Here is a 19835-nt window from a genome sequence, read left to right on the forward strand (position 1 = left end):
GAGATGACATAATAGAGCGCAAGTGGCACGGAATAACATTACCCACGCTATCCCTGAAATCTTCCCATCTGTCCTTGCTTCTGTTTTGCCACTGAAATGTCCCTGGTTTAACCCTTTATCTTCCCACATATTAAAGTAGCCCTTGAGTGGTCACCAGAGGAGAAAGTCCTGAACTCCTGCTTTTAGGGCTGCTCCAGTAACACTCATGTTCACAGGACTGCAGGGTCAAATATGGGGTGGGGGAGAGGAAAGAAACTTCATTGTGATTTTCAAGTCCATCTTTGACAATGCTGAAAGTTATTCAAGATACAAAAGATGGTGGGATTCTTCTGCCCTTGCCTGCAGTGTTCATTCTGATTTTCTTAGCAAGGAATATCAATCAAGCCTTTTGTACTACAACTTTGAGGTCAAAGGCTGCCTTCCTGCCTGTATCCCCTATTTACTCCGTACGCCGTCTAGAGGAGACAGCATTCCCTGAGTATTCTGCGAACTTCCACAACTACAAAGTGCACCTCCAGGGAAACCAGGTTCAGGAAGCCTCTAGACGCCACAGGCAGTGTTGAATTAATCCCTCCTCAGCACCTGGGACTCCTATATATCACAGTCTATTATTTTTAATGTATAAAGAGTGCCTTCACTATACAGCTGAACTTTGAACAACACGGGGGCTAGGGGTGCTGACCCCATGTAGTTGAAAATCTGCATGTAACTTTTGCCACCCCTCCCCCACAAAAAACCTGAACTATCAATAGCCTACTGTTGACTGGAAGCCTTACCAAGAACATAAAGTCAATTAACGCATATTTTATATGTGTATTATATACTGCATTCTTACAATAAAGAAAATGTTAAGAAAATCATGAGAAAATATTTACAGTACTGTACTGTAAGAAATCAGCATAGAAGTGGACCCACACAGTTCAAACCCATATTGTTCAAGGATCAACGCACGTAAGGATATAAGGAACATGAAAAGAGGAGAGTACTACTGTTTGAATCTCCAACATCTATACAAGTCTCTAGTGTATGGCAAGTGTTCAATAACTGTTCAATGAACGAATGATGATGTAAGTGATTTTAATAAAAGTCTTCTCTGCCGGTCCCTTTATCAAGTTGGTGCTGTGAAGGAGTTCTGTGGCACACTTCGTTCGTTCAAACACACTTTCTCCCCTGGTTTGATAGAAAAAGCAGCTGGAGTGAGCCAAAGAACTGAGCTGTTTAAAAAAATTCTTTTTTATTTTTTTTAAATGTTTTTATTTATTTTTTCGACAGAGAGAGACAGAGCATGAGCAGGGGAGGGGCAGAGAGAGAGGGAGACACAGAATTGGAAGCAGGCTCCAGGCTCTGAGCTGTCAGCACAGAGCCCGATGTGGGGCTCGAACCCACAGACTGTGAAATCATGACCTGAGCTGAAATCGGACACTTAACCGACTGAGCCACCCAGGGGCCCCAGAACTGAGCTGTTTTTTTTGTTTGTTTGTTTTAAAGAGAGCAGTTACTTTTTTTTTTTTTTTAACGTTTATTTATTTTTGAGACAGAGAGAGACAGAGCATGAACAGGGGAGGAGCAGTGAGAGAGGGAGACACAGAATCTGAAGCAGGCTCCAGGCTCTGAGCTGTCAGCACAGAGCCCCACGCGGGGCTCGAACTCAGGGACCGTGAGATCATGACCTGAACCGAAGCCGGACGCTTAACCGACCAAGCCACCCAGGTGCCCCCAGAACTGAGCTGTTTTAAAGCTTCTGGCTCTGTGCTGCCCACTAGAGGAGCCTGAACTATACCAGGTGGAGCCTGTTTTAACATTCTTCATTGAATAAACATTTTTTAGCATGTGTTCACCTAGCACTGTTACAAATGTCAAAAACAGTGTCCCTGCTCTCAGGAGCTTGTATCCTCACACATAGTCACAAATGGAGATATGCAGGCTTTATGACCTTTAGAAAAAAATAATGGTCCCTACCCGACCCTTTGAACTGCGAGTGAACAGGAGGGTTTGTTCAATTGGTAGTCAGGATAACTAAAGTTCAGCCCAGAATCATCTACTAATCACCTGGGTGACCTTGGGCAACTCGTCTCTTTTCCTCTGGCTTCATATTCCTCTTCTGTAAAATAAGGATCTTATTCAAAGATGGGTGATCTTTTGAGAAAATTTCACATTCTCTTATTCTGACACCTTAATAAATGCAGGCCCTACCTCAATTGTAGGAGAAACGGAGGCTTTTAGCTGGCATAAACTGATGAAGCGTCTAGATTTTTTTCTAGCAAAGAGTAGGAGATGTTATTTTCTGGGGCCAACTGTGGCCTGAGTGCATGGATTGGCACTTGGCTATCTATGGGCTTCTCTGATCTTTACATACCAGAACTTAAGAGAAAGATCATGGTAAAAGCAATTAGCAAAGGAAAAGGGGGAAAGAGGGAACAAGACAACTGTGGTGCTTCTTGATTTCCTTAATGGGAAAGGAAAGAAGCAGATAGGGGACAGAAGGCTGCCCTTGGGGCCTTCACAATATTGTAAAGTCCAAGGAACTGCTTAGGAGTGGACACCTTTACACCACTTTTTCAAGATGTTTTCCCTGTGTGCTTCCCAATATACTTAGTCTGCTCGCCCAGGCCCTTCCCACAAAAATCACCAAACAAGCCTGAAGAACCTCCCTGCTGGGCCTTTGTTGGTGAAGAGCTGGGATTTCCGAAAGTGGGGTGTTTTCTCACACACGGTGTTCAGTGTAGGATTTGGGAGTTTCTTTTCTTGTTCCCCAATGCCTGAGGAAAACTTGATTTGCCCCGAAGAAATTCTCCAGATCAAGGAAAAGGCAATGTGCAAGGACATCATCCCTTTATGGCACAGGAGTAAACATGCCCCCCGGCGATGACATGGACTGGTGACTCATGCTGCTGAGGGCAGACCTCAGAGCTACCTGCCAGGGCCACTGTCCCAGATGGTCCCTCCCCACTCAGGTGCCCACCATGTGCGTCTGGGTATGTGTACATGTGTCTGTGGGGAGCAGGATGTTTGTGAAGCAGCAGGTTCGACGGCCCACCAGGAAGCTTTGATTATTACTGCCTGCAGGCATCTGATGCTCAGGAGCCCTGGTTTCTGGTGTCAAGGTTTATGTTGGCAAGAAAAGGGAGGTGAGAAAAAAATAGGAGAAAGCGGAGCACAAAGCACGAAGGCAGAGGGAATAGCTGTAGAAAGGGAGTAGAGCCCAGCTGGTTGGCAGCTCCTCAGAACACCAGATGTGGAAGATTTTCTCGTCTGTGCTTTGTTAGGACTCCTGGTTGTGGAGTGCAGGGTTCATGTGGTTCTGATGCGCTGAAGGCATCGGCAGGTCCTTGGGGAGCCAACTCTGCACACAGAGGACACAAGTAGCTGAGGCGGCCGAGGTGATTCGCCCAGCTTGGAATCTCCTGGCCCCACGGGATCTAAAGGGAGAATGCAGAGGGAGAACAGTCAGGATTCAGGATTATGGGACCCCTGTAGAGAGAGCAGCCTTACGCCGGGGCTGGGCTTCACGGAGTCAGAGCCGCCAAATTCAGTCTTGTGTGGTCTTAGCACGCCCTCTGCTGGCGTTAGGCAGTGACTCTAAGGCTTTCTCACACCGGGATGCTGGATGGGAGCATCACAGACGTCTCGTGCCTCTCAACCCTGTTGTCCTCGAATCTAGTCTCCACTCTTACAGTCTAAAAAATCCCACTGCAGAAATCTGTCGTCCACTTTCCCCCTATCATTTGCTGAGGCAGCTAGAAGGTTTAAACATTGTTTAAGGGTCAAAAGGCAGAAAATCAGTTAAAAAAAAGTTTTGTTTTTTTTTTAATATATGAAATTTATTGTCAAATTGGTTTCCATACAACACCAAGTGCTCATCCCAAAAGGTGCCCTCCTCAATACCCATCACCCACCCTCCCCTCCCTCCCACCCCCCATCAACCCTCAGTTTGTTCTCAGTTTTTAAGAGTCTCTTATGCTTTGGCTCTCTCCCACTCTAACCTCTTTAAAAAAAAAAAAAGTTTTTAATGAATTATTTGAAGCCATGACTTCAGACAGAATGTCTATCATCTGTAAGCAAACCATTTTTCATCTACTGGTCAATGATAGTACCAACCACTCCTTTATCACCTATCTTCTCTGCCTGTTTCTCTACTGAGTGCCTCGCATACTTCACTAGGTTAACTGGCTGAGACAACTACAAAACTCCCAATTCACAGGCCAGTTAACGGAGACTGAAGTGGGTTATGTAATCTGTGTAAGATTTGTAATCTGTTTGTCATGTTTGTAATCTGACAAACTGACAAGATTCCAGTTCAAGTCTATCAGTTTGTGTATTTTCCCACTGAACTTTGCTGTTTGCAGAAGGGACATAGATCATGCAAATCTTTCCACACAGGATTGTTACTGATAGATGTCTGTGCAATGTTATTAAAATACTGTTTTAGATGTGACATTTTGTTAAGAACTTCGTTATTACTAATAATTGTTACCTATTTAATAGCTAACATCTGTCAAGTACTTTCTCTATGCCATTGTTCTAAGCTTTACATAACTAACTCACATCAACTCTATGATGTTGCTACTGTTATTCCCATTTTCCACATGAGGAAACAGGGCCACCAAGTAGTTAAATATTTTTCCCAAGACTATACATGTATATTTAAATTCTCGAATGTAACGTTCCTCACTATGGTTCCTCACTAGTTCCCTGTGGCAGAAAAGAGCTTATTTTCTGTCAAGTGGTTTTCTGCATCTTGATAGGATTATGTGGTTTTTACTCTTAATTCCATTGATGTGGTATTACGTACTAATTTTTTAATGTTGTCAATCTTGCATTCCTGAGATAAACCTCACTTGATCATGATGTATAACTCTGTGTTACTGGATTCGTGTGCTCATATTTTGTTGAGGGTTTTTACATCTACATTCACAGGAGGTATTGGTCAGTAACTTTCTTGTTATGTCTTTGGTATTTTTATCAGGATACTAGTTTCATAAAATGAGTTAGGAAATGTTCCATTCTCTGCTACTTTTTTGGAAACGTTTGTAAAGAATTGGCATTTGTTCTTCTTTTGAATATTTGGTAGAATTCACAACAAAGCCATCTGGGTCTGGGTTTTTCTTTGTGGGTATTTTTTTTTTTAAACCAATTCAGTACCTTGTTATAGGTCTATTCAGATTTATATTCCTTCTTGAATCGGTTTTGGTAGTTTGTGTCTTTCTAGGAATTTGTTTATTTAACCTAAATTACCTAACTCATTGGCATAGAATTGCTTATAGCATTCCCTTAAAGTTTTTTTAACTTTTAATTTCTGTAAGGTTGCTAGTAATGTCCCCCTTACATTCCTGACTTTAATAATTTGGGTCTTGTTTCTTTTTTTATTTTAATCAATCTAAAGGCTTGTCAATTTTGTTGCTCTTAAAAAAAAAGAACCTTTGGGGGCGCCTGGGTGGCTCAGTCGGTTGAGCGTCCGACTTCGGCTCAGGTCACGATCTCGCAGTCCGTGAGTTCGAGCCCCGCGTCAGGCTCTGGGCTGATGGCTCAGAGCCCGGAGCCTGCTTCCGATTCTGTGTCTCCTTCTCTCTCTGCCCCTCCCCCGTTCATGCTCTGTCTCTCTCTGTCTCAAAAATAAATAAATGTTAAAAAAAAAAAAAAAAAGAACCTTTGGTTTCATGGATTTCTCTATTGTGTTTCTGTTCTCTTCCGTTTACTTCTTTCTAATCTTTATTTACTTTCTGTTTGCTTTAGGTTTTGTTTGCTCTTCTTTTTCAACTGTGTTAAGGTGAAAGGCTAAGTCACTAATTTGAGATCTTTTCTTGAAATAGATGTCTATAGTTACACATTTCAATCTAAGTGCTGTTTTGATACATCCCGTAGTTTTGGTATGTTGTATCTTCATTTGGATTCACCTAAAAGTATTTATTATTTCCGTTTTGATTTTTTCTCCAACCAGTTGGGACATTCAATTACATTTCATTTTCATATACATGTAAAATTCCAAAATTTTCTCTATAGTTGATTTCTTACAGTCCTAGAACATGTTTGAAATTAGTATGATTGAAATCCTTTTAAATTTATTGAGGCTTGTTTTATGGCAAAAAGTTTATCCTGGAGAATGTTTCATGCGCACCTGAAAAGAATGTCTTCTTCTCTTGTTGGGTAATCCATAGATGTCAGGTCAAGTTGGTTTACAGTGTTGTTCAAGTCTTCTATTAACGTAGATAGATGGTCTTCTGCCTAGTTGTTCTATCCATTATTAAAGGTGGAGTACTTAGGTCTCCCACTGTAATTATAAAATTGCCTTTTTCTACATTTTTGCTTCTTATATTATTGGAATGTGTTGTTAGTTGTATATATGTTTTATAATCGTTGTATCTTGACTATTGATCATTTATCATTATAAAATGTTCTTCTTTGTCTCTTGGAATAATTTTTGCCTCAAAGTATACTTTTTCTGATATTAGACAGCCAAAGCAGCTCCCTTTGGTTACTATTTGCATGGTATACATTTTTCCATCCTTATACTCTGAACTTACAGTGTCTCTGAATCTAAAGTGAGCCTCTTGTAGACAGCATACAACTGGATCATGTTTTTTTATCCATTCTGTCAATCTCTGCTTTTAAATTTGTGAATATAATTCTTTTATTCAATTTAATTAATGTAAATAATTCAATTTACTTAATGTAAATTGATAGGGGCACCTGGATGGCTCAGTCGGTTAAGCATCCAACTTCAGCTCAGGTCATGATCTCACGGTTTGTGGGTTCGAGCCCCACATCAGGCTCTGTGCTGACAACTTAGAGCCTGGAACCTGCTTCAGATTCTGTGTCTCCCTCTCTATCTGCCCCCCTTCCCCCCCCCCCCCCGCTCATGCTCTCTCTCTCTCAAAAATAAACATTAAAAAAAATTTCATTAATGTAAATTGATAAGTACCCTTTCGTCTATTTTTACTATTTTCTACCTGTCTTTTGTATTTGTTTCTTTTGCTTTCTTTTGTATTAGGAAGATATTTTCTAGTGTAACATTTAATACCTTTTATGATTTTTAACTACATTTTTGAGTGATTTTCTTAAAGCTTACTCAAGGGCTTACAATATACATATTACTTACCAGAATCTACTTCAGATTTATACTAACTTAATTCCAGTAAGATATAAAAACTTTCTTCCTATTTACCCTGATCTTTCCCTACTTTCTTGGTGCTATTATTTTTATACATATTATAGCTATGCATTTCACAAACCCAACAAACGTTATAATTATTGATTTATGCTCTTCTATGTATTTGGAACAAGTTTTAAAAAATTATTTATAAACTTAAATACTAGCCTTCTTATTTATCATGTTTGGTTCTCTTCTTTGCTTCCTGTGGATTCAGTTATCTGGTATCATTTCCTTGCCCCAATAAAGCTTCATTCCCACTCCATTCTCTTACTGTATTATTGTCTAATATATTACATTTCTATATGTAGATCTCAAAATACATTTTATAGAAAGGGTTCTACTTGTTCTTAAACAAATTAAGAAGGGGAAAAATTGTAATTGTACTTTTTTTTTAAGTTTATTTATTTATTTTGAGAGGTGGGAGGGGCAGAGAGAAAGGAAGAGAGAGAATCCCAAGCAGGCTCCATGCTGTCAGTGCAGAGTCTGATGTGGGGCTCGGACTCACAAACTGTGAGATCATGACCTGAGCCAAAACCAACAGTTGGATACTTAAGCAACTGAGCCACCCACGTGCCCCTGTAGTTGTACTTCGTAAAAAATAATTACCCAATTACCTTTATCAGTGCTCTTTTGTCATTTCTTATGGATTTAACTACTTTCTGGTATCATTTCCCTCTCTCTTTCCTCAGTCATGTCTATTCTTTTTTTTTTTCTTTAGTCATGTCTATTCTATGGATGACCCTATCAAAGGCATTTCTGTTACACGGTTTTTGATTTCTAGAATTTCCCTTTACTTCTTAAAACTTCCATCTCACTGCTTACATTACCCATCTGTTCTTGCATTTTGTGTATTTTTTCCATCAGAACTCTAAACATCTTAATCATAGTTATTTTAAAGTATCAATCTGATAAACCCAATATTCCTACCATATATGAATCTGATTATAATGCTTGGCCTTTTCAAACTGTGCCTTTTGTATTTTAGAATGCCTTGTAGTTTCTTTGTTCAAACTTGGACATGATATCCAGTTGGACTGGGTAAAAGAAACTCCAGTGAAGAACCTTTAGGGATGTGGTGGTAATGTGAAGGGGGAGGGGAACATTCTATAATCTTATGATTAGGTCTCAGTCTTCTAGTCATCGTGGTCCCACATGACCTTCACGACTACTTTTCAGTCTTCCTCCCCACATCCTCACCCCATTTAGGTGAACAGGAAGGCTAGGAGGGGCTGATGTCGGGTATTTCCCTTACCACAGAGTTGGTTAGACTCTGGTAAAATCCAGTGTGATTAGTCTGTAGCAAAAGTCTCCTTTGAGGCCAGGCTTTTGTTAAAGAGAACAAAATTTAGGGGACATATTTCAGAATAGTTAATTTTTCCTCCCCCTACTGAAATCACAAGATTTTCCTCTAATATTCACTGCAAGAACCTGGTGGGGCCCCAGGAAGTAAACCTCATCAAAGTGTGCCCCTGGCCTGGTCTCTAGGAGTTTTTAACTCAAATTAGTCCATGCTCAGTCTCCAGTAATTAGGCAATTACCCTTTAAGCATTCCTACCTGGTGTGGCTTCCAGGTGGTTTCTCCTCCAGGTAACCTGTGATCCTCTGTATTTGCACGTCTCAAATTTTCCAGTGGTGGTTTTGTTCTGTGTCCTCAATTCTCTCATGGATCAAAGAATAGTTGTTGATTTTCAGTTTTTTCAGCTTATCCTTTGTGTGAGGATGGGACGTGTGACTTCCAAGGTTCCTATCTGTTGGACCGGAAACTGAAGTCCCCTATGCAGTTTTTAAAGAAACTGCCAAAGAATTTTCTAGACCACTTGTACCATTTTACATTATACCAGCAATGTGTTTGAGATCTAGTTTCTCCACATCTTTGCCAGCATTTGGAATTGTCCCTTTTTTATTTTAGCTGTTCTAATAAATATGTAGTGATTTCTCAGTGTAGTCTAAATTTGTATTTCCCTAATGACCAGAGATGTCAATCATTCTTTTCAGGTGCCTGTTTGCCATTCATATACCCTCTCCAGTGAAATGTCACTTTATGTCTTTTGACCATTTTCTGATTGGATTGTTTGCTTTTTTACAATTGAGTTTTTGGAGCTCTTTATATATTCTAGATAGGAGTCTTTTAGCAGATATGTGGTCGACAAATATTTTCTGGATATTTTCTCAAATATTTTCTCAAATATTTTCAGTCTGGAGAGGTATTTTCTTAACATGTTCTAATGGTATCAATGCAATCGTCAGGTTAAGACTTTGGAGACTGATTAGTAGTATTATAAGCAAAACCAAAACTCTTATCAGCCTGTGATCAGTATTATTTTTCTACATAGGTTTGACATAAAATCACTGTGTAATGTTACTTTGACTTTTATCAAAAGTATCTGTCATCACATTGCTCGCATCCAGGCTTCTGCAGGTCTGAGATTTTCTTCCCACTGAATATGTAGCAAGAATTCCAGTGGATGGCATTTTTGTCAAAAAGAAAAAAAAGAAAGAAAGAAAAGAATCCACTTAGGTTGTCTTAGTCTTAGTCTTAAGGATTTCTGGATTTCGTCCTTGGAGGAGGTCAGGATCTTCCCAAGGCCTGGGTCCTCGAATATTCTTCCAGTCATCAAAAGTGGAATCCTTTATTTTCTATATAGCCACAAAAATTAAAGCATATATATTAGTGTAGGAGGCATGTAGCTTTGATTAGGACATCACTGATTCATCAATGAATAAATGAGTGGAAAAAATCCAATTTTAGCAAACAAATCAACTGCATATCACGCATAATAATTGAAAAAATGGCATATCTCTTAGGGTTTGGAAGTTTTCTCGCTTGCTAGTCATGTTAATTAGACTATCTTTCCCCCCCATCAGAATAAAATTATCAAATTATAGAGGGTCTACATGCTTTATTTCTGAGAATACAAAGAAAGGGAAGAAGCTGGGAAAACAAAAATCCAACTCCGAAGGTTAAACGAACATAATAATGACTAGCATGGGTTAGCATGGGTAATGGTAGTAAGTAAGAGGGGAAAAACAAAGGTAGAGACCCTAATGCCTGCTAGAAGGAAGAAAAGAGGCCAAGATGATTTGTCCTGCACATGAGAAATGAGCCTGAGCCAGAGAATGAAAAGACATTCCCCAGAGCTGCCGTGAGCCAATCCCTTTCAGTCAGTAAAACCTAGTTTCAACCAGTCTGGATCACTGTACCTTCAGTGAGTGTGAAGTATCTCTCAGCACAGAGGTAGGATAAAGGGAAGAATATAAAGGTTTCTTCACCCTTCAACACCACTCTGACAACAAGTTTTCTACAACTGCTTTATCTGTTCTCGAATTACTGCTGAAATAATATAGAAAAAGAGACTCACAGAACACAGAATAGCTTATATCCAAAGATAAGGAAAATGACATAAATTTACATGGACCCTGGTAACAAAAATAAAAAAGAGCATTTCCCTTTTACTAAGAAGCTGTATAACCTTGGGGCACCTGGGTGGCTCAGTTAGTCAAGCATCCGACTTTGGCTCAGGTCACGATCTTGCAGTTCACGATTTCGAGCCTCGCATCAGGCTCTGTGCTGACAGCTCAGAGCCTGGAGTCTGCTTTGGATTCTGCATTTCCCTCCTTCTCTCTGCCCGTCCCCCACTCACACTGTCTCTCTCTCTCTCTCTCTGTCAAAAATAAACATTAAAAAAAAAAAAAAAGAAGCTGTATAACCTTGGACAAGTGATTTAAGCTGTCTGGGCACTATTCCCTCCTAAGTAATAATAAAAAGGCTTGACCAAATGGTCTACATGGTTTCTTCAGTTCTCAAATTCTATGATTTCCAAAATAAGTAAAGGAAAATTTATCCCCAGACAAACCCTCCAGAGCCATCACTACTGACATAGTGCTTATAGACTGAGAAGGAGCAAGTTACAGGTTTTGAAAAACTAGTGGGGAAGCAGAGAACTTAACCACTCTCTAAATTTCACTTATAGGATGTCTGTATTAAATATATGTGGATGAACAAGATTGTACTAATTTAAGGTGCAGGAGAGTAAATTATTTTAAAGTTTAGTTATGAAATGATTCAGTTACAAAAAGGTCTGAAGAAAGAATAATGGCCTCTACCCAGGTAATGTAAGATATATGCTCAAGAGAACTGAAGAATAATTCTTCGATGGGATGCAAGTTGGTAAAACAACTTCACGCGAGAGGGTTCCAAGTCTTCAAAGATCTTTGGTGAATGAAAGAGTCTCTGTGGAATTCTGCAAAACATGTACGGTCACTGAAGACTACACCGTACACGTGGTGGGCAAGACCACTTACGGCTTACCACTTAACCAACTGCTACAGAACTGAGCACGGAACGGAATCAAGAAGAAAGCAGTGTCAATACTGATTTTCAGCCCTGCTGGTGTGGGACCTCTCTTTAACACCGAGTTGCTCCTTTGGCATACAGCTTAGGCACCAAAAGCTAGTCTTTAGAAATAAGGATCATGCCAAGAGGAAGACCCGCGTTAGACTCGGTCCAACAGAGCTTAAGGCCAAGCTCTGACAAGATCCTCTGGGGAGGCAATTTGGAGAATGAGTCTCATAGGGTTACAGCAGTTTAGGGAACGCCAAAGTCTTTCCACAGATCCTCCCTCAAAAAGACAAAACCGAGCTCAAAATGATCAGCCAATAATTGAAGTGCCTGCTAAAATGAGAGTCGACGTTCTTCAATGTATTATTTATAATGTTCACCTTTCAAGCAAAAATGATCAAACATACAAAGAAATGGGAAAATATGACCCACAGTCAAAAAAACGAACGGACTCCAAGAAATGGAGCACACCCTCCTCACCACATCCTATATTAAACACTTTGGTTTCTGATCAGATGAGTGGAAAATGACACCTCATTATAACTTTAACTAACATTCCTCTAAGTTTAGTACCTCTTTATATGTCTAAGAATGATATTTATTTCCTTTTCTCTGTAGTCTTTACACGCTTTGCCCATGTTCCTACTGCCCACCTAAATTGTTAAACTTTTCCGTACTGATCTGCAGACGCTCTTCATATTTAAATTAATTCATCATGATAAGATAAACAACAGTTTTAGGATGTCTCATTTAACCAGTGACTTTATATACATTTTTTAAGGCTGAACTTTTGAATTTTTATATATAAACTCATCAATCTTTCCCTGTAAAGCTTTGGAATTTTGTATCACATTTAAATCAGCTTTTCTGACTCAAGACCACAGAAAAGAATCTCCATTTTTTTTTCTCCTAGTATTTTTAGCATTGCTTTTTTATTTTTAAATTCTTGTTCCATCTAGAATTCATCCATTTATAGTATATGAAATATAGATCCATCCTTATTTTCTTTCCAAATGACTACATAGTTGCCCCGATACCATACTGTTTAAGATAAATAATTTTCTTCTGCACTGGTAATCATTTCCGTTAACCTTAAGAGAGAGCGAATCAGTCACCGACCGGGAAGACAGTTACAAAAGAGAGGCTGTATTAACATACAATACATATTAACGTATGTACCTCATACTCTGATTCCAATGACACTTTATTCATTTTCAGCTTTTTTTCTAATTCAGGATCAATCTGTAGAAAAGAAAGAGGAGCCGTAAGTTGTTCAAGTCTCTTACATTCAACTGTGAATGTAAAAAGTTATATAAGGGATGGCTGGGGAGGTGTGGCAGGTGACAAACACACGACAAAATCTCTCCCACCCGATAGCGTAATGACAGCTAACGTACTACCACCACTACTGTAATTATCAGCAGCCTGTATTCGCCAGCACTCTTCATATGCCAGGCATTCTGACATACATTATCTCTTGTAATCCTCACCGAAACTTATGAGACAATTATTATGATGATGATCACAAGTGAAGATAATGGGACACAAGGAGTTCGAATCGCTTGTTGAAGAGGAAGAAACTGGCTTTGAAACTTGGCCCTCTGCCTCCAGAGTCCATGCTGTTAACAACCACCCTAAATGATAAATAACATAAAATACAAACAAAATAACATAAAAATACTAATAAGTATAGTGCTGCTCTTGAAAACAAAAAATAAGACCTTCAATACACCTGAAATAAAGAAGCATCGAAGAAAAAATTCAACAGGAGTCCACAGTAGTAAACAGGAGCTGATGCCATGTTACCTATGCGTGGCAAAGTGTTGAGGAAAGAAGAATGTGATCACTGAAATTGATAAACAACAGAACCCAAATTAAAATAAATGGAATAGCAGAATAGTAACTGAACACAGCTTAAGACCATTAATACACTAGGGTGCCTGGGTGGCTCAGTTGATTGAGTGTCCGACTTCAGCTCAGGTCATGATCTCAAGGTCATGAGATCGAGCCCCGTGTCAGGGTCCACACTGAAGGTGGAGCCAGCTTGGGATTCTCTGTCTCCCTCTCTGTCTCTCTGCCTTTTCCCCACTCATGGTCTCTCTTTCTCAAAATAAATAAACTTAATTAAAAAAAAAAAAAAAGACCATTAATACACTAGAAATACCATTAGAATAATGCACAAGAATTGGGATGAAGGAAAGAGAAGGCCTATGATGAAAGCTACATCTAAAAGCCCCAATATAGTTCTGTTGGGGATTTCAGAATTAGAGAACAGAGAGAATGGAGGAAGGGATATAATTAAATAATTGACCAGTAATTAACTGAGTAATATTTAGAAAAGCATGAGTCCTCAGCCTGAAACAACACAAGAAAAAATAACCACAACAAAACAAAAACAGCCTATTCTTAATTGAGTAATAGTAAAGTGTTAGAATATTAAGAATAGGGGCGCCTGGGTGGCTCAGTCTGACTGAGTGTCTGACTTCAGCTCAGGTCATGATCTCGCGTTCAGTGGAGTTCAAGCCCTATGTCAGGCTTTGTGCTGACAGCTCAGAGCCTGGAGCCTGCTTCAGATTCTGTGTCTCCTTCTCTCTCTGCCCCTCCCCAACTTGTGCTCTCTCTCTCAAAAATAAATAAACATTAAAAAAAATAACACAGTCATTTGGCTTTCTCTTTCAGTGATGTTTGGACCATGCTGGCATTGGTATTGTAATTGTTCTCATTCTCATTATCTAAATCTTAGAAAACATGATCACAACATTAACAATGTTAAGAATTAAACTAGCTCTATTTCAAAGGAAAAAGAAAGAATACTCAGGATTATAATGCACTTATATGCACACTTAGGTCATATTACTTGGAGCGATGCAACAATGGATGGTCCATTATTGTAGTTCCATGGTTGTTAGTATTAAGAGTCAGGAGAACAAAAAAGAACCACCACCACTAAGAATGGCGATAAGGTAGATAAGGGGTGTCTGGGTGGCTCAGGTCAAAATCACACAGTTCGTGAGTCTGGGTTCTCTGCGTCTGGCTCTCTGCGTTCCGCTCTCTGCATCCAGTTCTCTACGTTGAGCTCTCTGGTGTCAGCACAGAGCCCATTTCAGATCCCACTTCAGATCCTCTATTCCCCTTTCTCTCTGCCCCTCCCCCATTTGCACTCGGGCTCTCTCAAAATAAATAAGTAACCTTAAAAAAAAACAAAAGAATGGCATAAACTATGCCCTATGTATTTCACACGAGAATTGAAAGCTAGTGCTTTCAGTTCATTTTTTTCGCCCACCTCTTGGATTCTGTACTTTCCTTTCCACTTTCCTTACCAATGACTGAAAAGCAGGAGTTTCTGTGTTCTGGGATGCCAGACTTTCAGTACTAAAATCAGGACATTTCCAGGCAAACTAAGATGGCCAGTCACTCCAAATCAATACTGTCTTTCTCCACCCTTCTCAACACTTCTCAGCTGAACTTATCCTAGTCTTTCTCAACGACATTTGTACTCTCAACCTCAGACTTGATCCCCCCCTTACTCTCAGCAATTCTGTCCTTTTGACTCCCCCTTGCTCTTGGTCTCTCAACCCTAATAACCCCAGTTAACCTCAATGAATCATCCTGTTAATCCCTCTCACATTCAGTCCACCTTATCCTCTTTATCTTGTCTGAACTCAATCTCACCCAAACACTGACTCTTGACTTCATCTGAGTTTGACTTCTGAACATCAACCAACCTGGACTTCTCAATCTCAGGTCTTGTCCTCTGATCCTTCTCACTTGAACTCTGTCCACTCAGCCTCCTCCCATAGACTTGACCAACCGCATCCTCTCAACCTTGTTCTCGTCAACCAACCTTGTCCTCTCAATTGCAATGAACCTCATTCTATTTCACCTTTCTTCTCTTTAAGCCCATCTTCTAAACTTCTCCTATTAATGCAATCTCCCTCATTCTCTCTCCTTAACTCGGTGAATGGCATCATCATTTATCCAGTCCACAAAACCAAAACCTCAAGCTGGGCAAGACATATTCATTTTTTTATATTATATACATCACATTAGTCATCAAATACTATCAATTAGCTACTAAAATATTTTTTTCTGGAACCCATTTATTTCTAACTTCATTGCAAATATTTTATTTCAAGTTTCATTACTGTCCATGTGTACTACTGCCAAAGCACCCTAACAGGTCTCAACTCTCCCCTTCCACCTTGCTCAATCCCCATCTGTCTTGTCCCATCCATGGCCAGAGGGATTTCTAAAATGAACGTCTGACGATATGCCCAATACTCCTCCTGTGTTATAGAATATCATTTTCAACATTTAGCTAACACTCATCCAATTTTTTTTTAAAGTTTATTTTGAGAGAGAGAGAGAGAGCACGTACACGTGCTCAAGGGAGGGGAAGAAAGAGAGGAAAAGAGAGAATCCCAAACAGGCTCTATTCTGTCAGCATGTGGAGTCCCACATGGGGCTCCAACCCACAAACTCTGAGATCTGTGAGAAACTGTGAGATTATGACCTGGGCTGAAATCAAGAGTCAGACTGAGCCGCCCAGGTGACCCAACACTTACTCATTCGTAGGGTCATAATTCAAAGGTTAATGCCTCTAGCAAACCTTCTGTGATACCCCTTTCCCAAGTCTAAATTGTATGTCTCTAGTAATGTTTTATGCAAAACTCTAATATAGCATTTTACTGGGCAATGATGTAATTTGTTTGACTACATTTTTATACTGGATGTCTTCCAGCCTAAATTATGCCACAAGCTTTGTAAGAACTAATTTCTTGAATCTTTATCTATAGGATCTGCCACATGATAAATGTGACATTTATTCAATTATTCAATGACAAATATTCAATTATTTTTCAAATATGTACAGTCATCCCACTTCCAAAAGTCAGATTATTATAACTTTCATCTTAAAGGGAAAGGGAAAAAAATTCCTTAATAAAATAAGTAGGATGCTAAAAGACACTTTTTAATACAGTTGATAATTGCTCTATTACCCCACAGAAATCACACATTCTTTTTAAATTTAATATTTACTCTAATATCTAATATCTTTAAGACTAGTTGGAATTGGCATTTCTCTTAAATCATAAAATTAACTGAGAAAACTAAATAGGCCTTTACTCTTTATTTTCCTATTGATAATTATTAATTAATATTATATATTATATATATTTCATTAGCAGACCTCAGTAACATTGGTAGTAAATCATATATATATTTCATCACACATATATATTTATATTTATATATAATATGAATATTAAATATCTTACATATATTTATCATATATAAATAACTTGGAAAAAACTCAAATATCACAAATGGCCACAAACAAAAACTACATACTTCTGAAAGAATTAATCAGGGTTCTTATGTAACACTTGGCTTGAATTTTTAAGTAACCGTGTAATCACAGAAGGTGAGAATCCTAACACTACCTCGAAATAGTCATGTAACCTTAGGCAAGTTACTTAAGTTCTCTGAACCTCAGCTTCCTCACCTGTAAATTTCATATATATATATATATATATATATATGCGTTATATATATGCATTATATATATATACACACACACACATATATAATTTATTATTTATAATGAAAACAATTTTCTTTTACTGTTAGTATATCAGTTTATATATCCATATAATTTATAAAATTACTGGTATTAATATGAAATGGAGAAATAAAATGGGAGTGAAACTGTCCCACATTCTTCAGTCCCTCCTAAATCCTAAAAACAACTACACCAGAGTCCATTTTATTGGAGAATACAGTATTGTAAATTTTCCAATGATGAAGAAGATTACTAAATTCTTTACATTTCATGATTCATTTCCAGATCATCACTCATGTTGTCTTACAGAATAAGGAAAAGTCCAAAGATTATATGGCCACCTTGAAAAGCAAGACAAAACTCAGACTGTTTAACACTGCATATACACATGTAAACCAGAACATACATATACACAGACACATGCTGAACACCAATTACAGTCCTTACTTTAATTTTCACAGCATCGTAGCGGATTTGTGAAAACTCACGAAGACCAAAAGAACCTCCAACAATCAGCACCTAAAACAAAGAAAGGAAACAATGAAACAAAATAGAAGTGCAAAATTCAGTCTAGCTATAGATTATTTATCTAAATGCCAACAGCGACCGCTTATATGAAATCCGATAGATTATTTTTCCTGGTGAGTTGCCATTCATCTGTTCAGAGTAAGTGCAGTATATACCATTACAAGAAAACATTTTAGCCCCTTACCAAATACCAGAATCAGTACCCCATACCTTCACTCGACCTGGTTTGGACAAGAAGGGAAGGAAAGTAGCATTAACATACACCTGGTATTCCAAGTCCTCTTCTGTATGTTGTTGAATAAAGATCCTAGGAAGCATTAATACTTATCCAAGAAAGGAAATAATTTCAGCTTGAAGATAAATGTAGTACAGAAATTACGGCATATTTGACTGATACTCGATGAAAAGGATGTATCTTTTGAGGTCTTTCCAGTAGTGCTGGGTTTCACAGCACTGAATTCAACATCTTCCTCTTCAATATTATTTATATGTTTAGGATTCATATTTTGAAACATGGTCCTCTAGGTCCAGTATAGACATAGAGACAAATATAGAGTAACATGTTTGGGGGAAAGGCTACTATGGTACTTTCCATTCCAGGAAATAAAACAAAACAGGAAACCTCTAAGTATCTAGAAGGTACTTCAACACTAGTGGTTTTAAGATCTGGCTTTGGTGATTTTGAAAAATAAGAAACAAAATCATACTGGCATTCACTGGCACATGCAGGTGACCTCAGGTTAGTGGCCACAATCACAATGCTTCTGAATGGATCTCCTTTTTGGGGCAAAGAAATCTATAGAGAGGATGGTTTTTACACATGCCCTGTGATCTACACAAATATAATTACTACACTACCTTTTAAGGCAGTTTTCTTTAAACTTTTTTTAAGGTCACTTCTCTCCTTTTGTTCTGCTAAAATGCACAAAGCTGGTGTCTTCACCTACACCAACACCTATTCATTCCAAAGTAATAAACTATTATGTATTTAAAACAAAGTGGCTTTTGTCCACATGCTGTACTGAAATTGTTTCATTTACTATGACATCAAGACTTGCTGAAGCAAAATAACTTGCCAAGGTGGATCAGCAAGTAAGAGGGGTTGTTGGGCTGGATTCCAACTCTGGTTGGTGTCATGTCAACCTCAACCTGCATCTTCAAAGATGAATGAGATCTTCAGGGAACTCGGTGTAGGGCTGTAGACAAACATATAAACACCACAACTACTTTCAATGTGCCTTAAAATTATCAATTATAATTTAGCGACTTTTGAAAGCTGTTACAGTGTGGCAGGTACGGTGCTAACCACTCAATTCACAAGGTTTTACTGAACTCCTAACAACAACCCGGGAAGAATTAAACCAGTTCACAAACCAGGAAGCTGAAATATAGAGATGCCCGAAATTGTACAGTTAAAGTAAATATATCTATTTCGACGATCCACAGCATCGTCAAAGAGTAGCAACAGGTTAAAAAGGCAAGTTTAGTAATCACCCAGTGCTGGAATAAAAGCTGGTTCTGACCTCGTTCTCTGAAGCACATCCTGGTAACTCTTAAGGAGGGTAAAAGATCCCACTACCGGCGGGGGCAGAAGTCTTAAGACTGCCTAGAAGCCTCTTCCTATCCTAGGTTGCTGCTCCCCGACGGCCACATCACAGACCCTAGCAGCCAGGATCCTGCCCACCTCGAGGCTCCACCCTTTTCGGAATCCGGACCCACCCCTTCCGGAATCCCGCCCCACACGTTTTCCTCCCTGCGCTCACCAGCATGGGGACTCCGTAGCGAAGGGTCTTGTTCTTGCGCAGGGCGCGCATCACCGCTTGTGTAGACATGACTGAACTCTCAGACGCACTTGGACGTCTAGCTCAACAGGCCCAGCGCGGCCTCCCGAATCTCGGCAGCTCGAGCTCCCTCCCCACGAGGAAGTCCTTCACTCGCCTCCTCTCCTTGGTCTCCCGATACTCGGTCCTCCCTTGATAGGCCTCCTCCAGGCAAAAGCAGTCGATGCGTCGTAACACGCTAGCGCGTCCGGGCGGAAATTCGAGTGTCGGCGGTTTGGTTCCGGCACTCTGGTTTGCAATCGGGACTGCGGCGTGTAACCCTGTCTGTAGTCATAAGCAAATGATGTCGAAACCCGTACCTCCCACGTTTGGGGTCTTGGCCAACGTCTTCCTACCTTCCCAAGCATATAGCCGCTCTATAAAGTCAGCTAACCAAAAAGAAAAAAAAAAAAAAATTGAAGCTAGTACTACAGT

The 19835-nt window shown here is 39.3% G+C and overlaps 1 protein-coding gene across 2 annotated transcripts; it reads right to left on the reverse strand.

Annotated features, from left to right (window-relative positions):
* Window positions 1–1699: 1699 nt before the first annotated feature.
* LOC102950429 (cytochrome c oxidase assembly protein COX16 homolog, mitochondrial) lies at window positions 1700–19792 on the reverse strand. Of its 2 annotated transcripts, XM_007095133.3 has the most exons (5): window positions 19344–19716; window positions 17500–17571; window positions 12669–12731; window positions 8706–9787; window positions 1700–3419 (listed from the first exon to the last, which is right to left on the reverse strand). In XM_007095133.3, exons 1-4 carry the CDS (start codon window positions 19410–19412, stop codon window positions 9665–9667), a joined length of 327 nt encoding a protein of 108 aa, XP_007095195.1. In that variant the 5' UTR covers window positions 19413–19716; the 3' UTR covers window positions 1700–3419; window positions 8706–9664. The 2 variants fall into 2 exon arrangements, with proteins under 2 accessions (XP_007095195.1, XP_015398857.1); XM_015543371.2 differs by lacking the exon at window positions 8706–9787 and having other exon boundaries at window positions 19344–19792.
* Window positions 19793–19835: the final 43 nt, after the last annotated feature.

This window comes from Panthera tigris, chromosome B3 (genome assembly GCF_018350195.1).
Source record: "Panthera tigris isolate Pti1 chromosome B3, P.tigris_Pti1_mat1.1, whole genome shotgun sequence".
Lineage (NCBI taxonomy): Eukaryota > Metazoa > Chordata > Mammalia > Carnivora > Felidae > Panthera > Panthera tigris.

Coding starts and splice junctions, on each gene's coding strand:
- LOC102950429 (XM_015543371.2), bottom strand. CDS start 19,412: ATGTCTACACAAGCGGTGATGCGCGCCCTGCGCAAGAACAAGACCCTT. Junction 17,572..19,343: donor GCTACGGAGTCCCCATGCTG/GTGAGCGCAGGG, acceptor TCTTTGTTTTAG/GTGCTGATTGTTGGAGGTTC. Junction 3,420..12,668: donor CATTGGAATCAGAGTATGAG/GTACATACGTTA, acceptor TTCTCCCTTTAG/ATCCCGTGGGGCCAGGAGAT.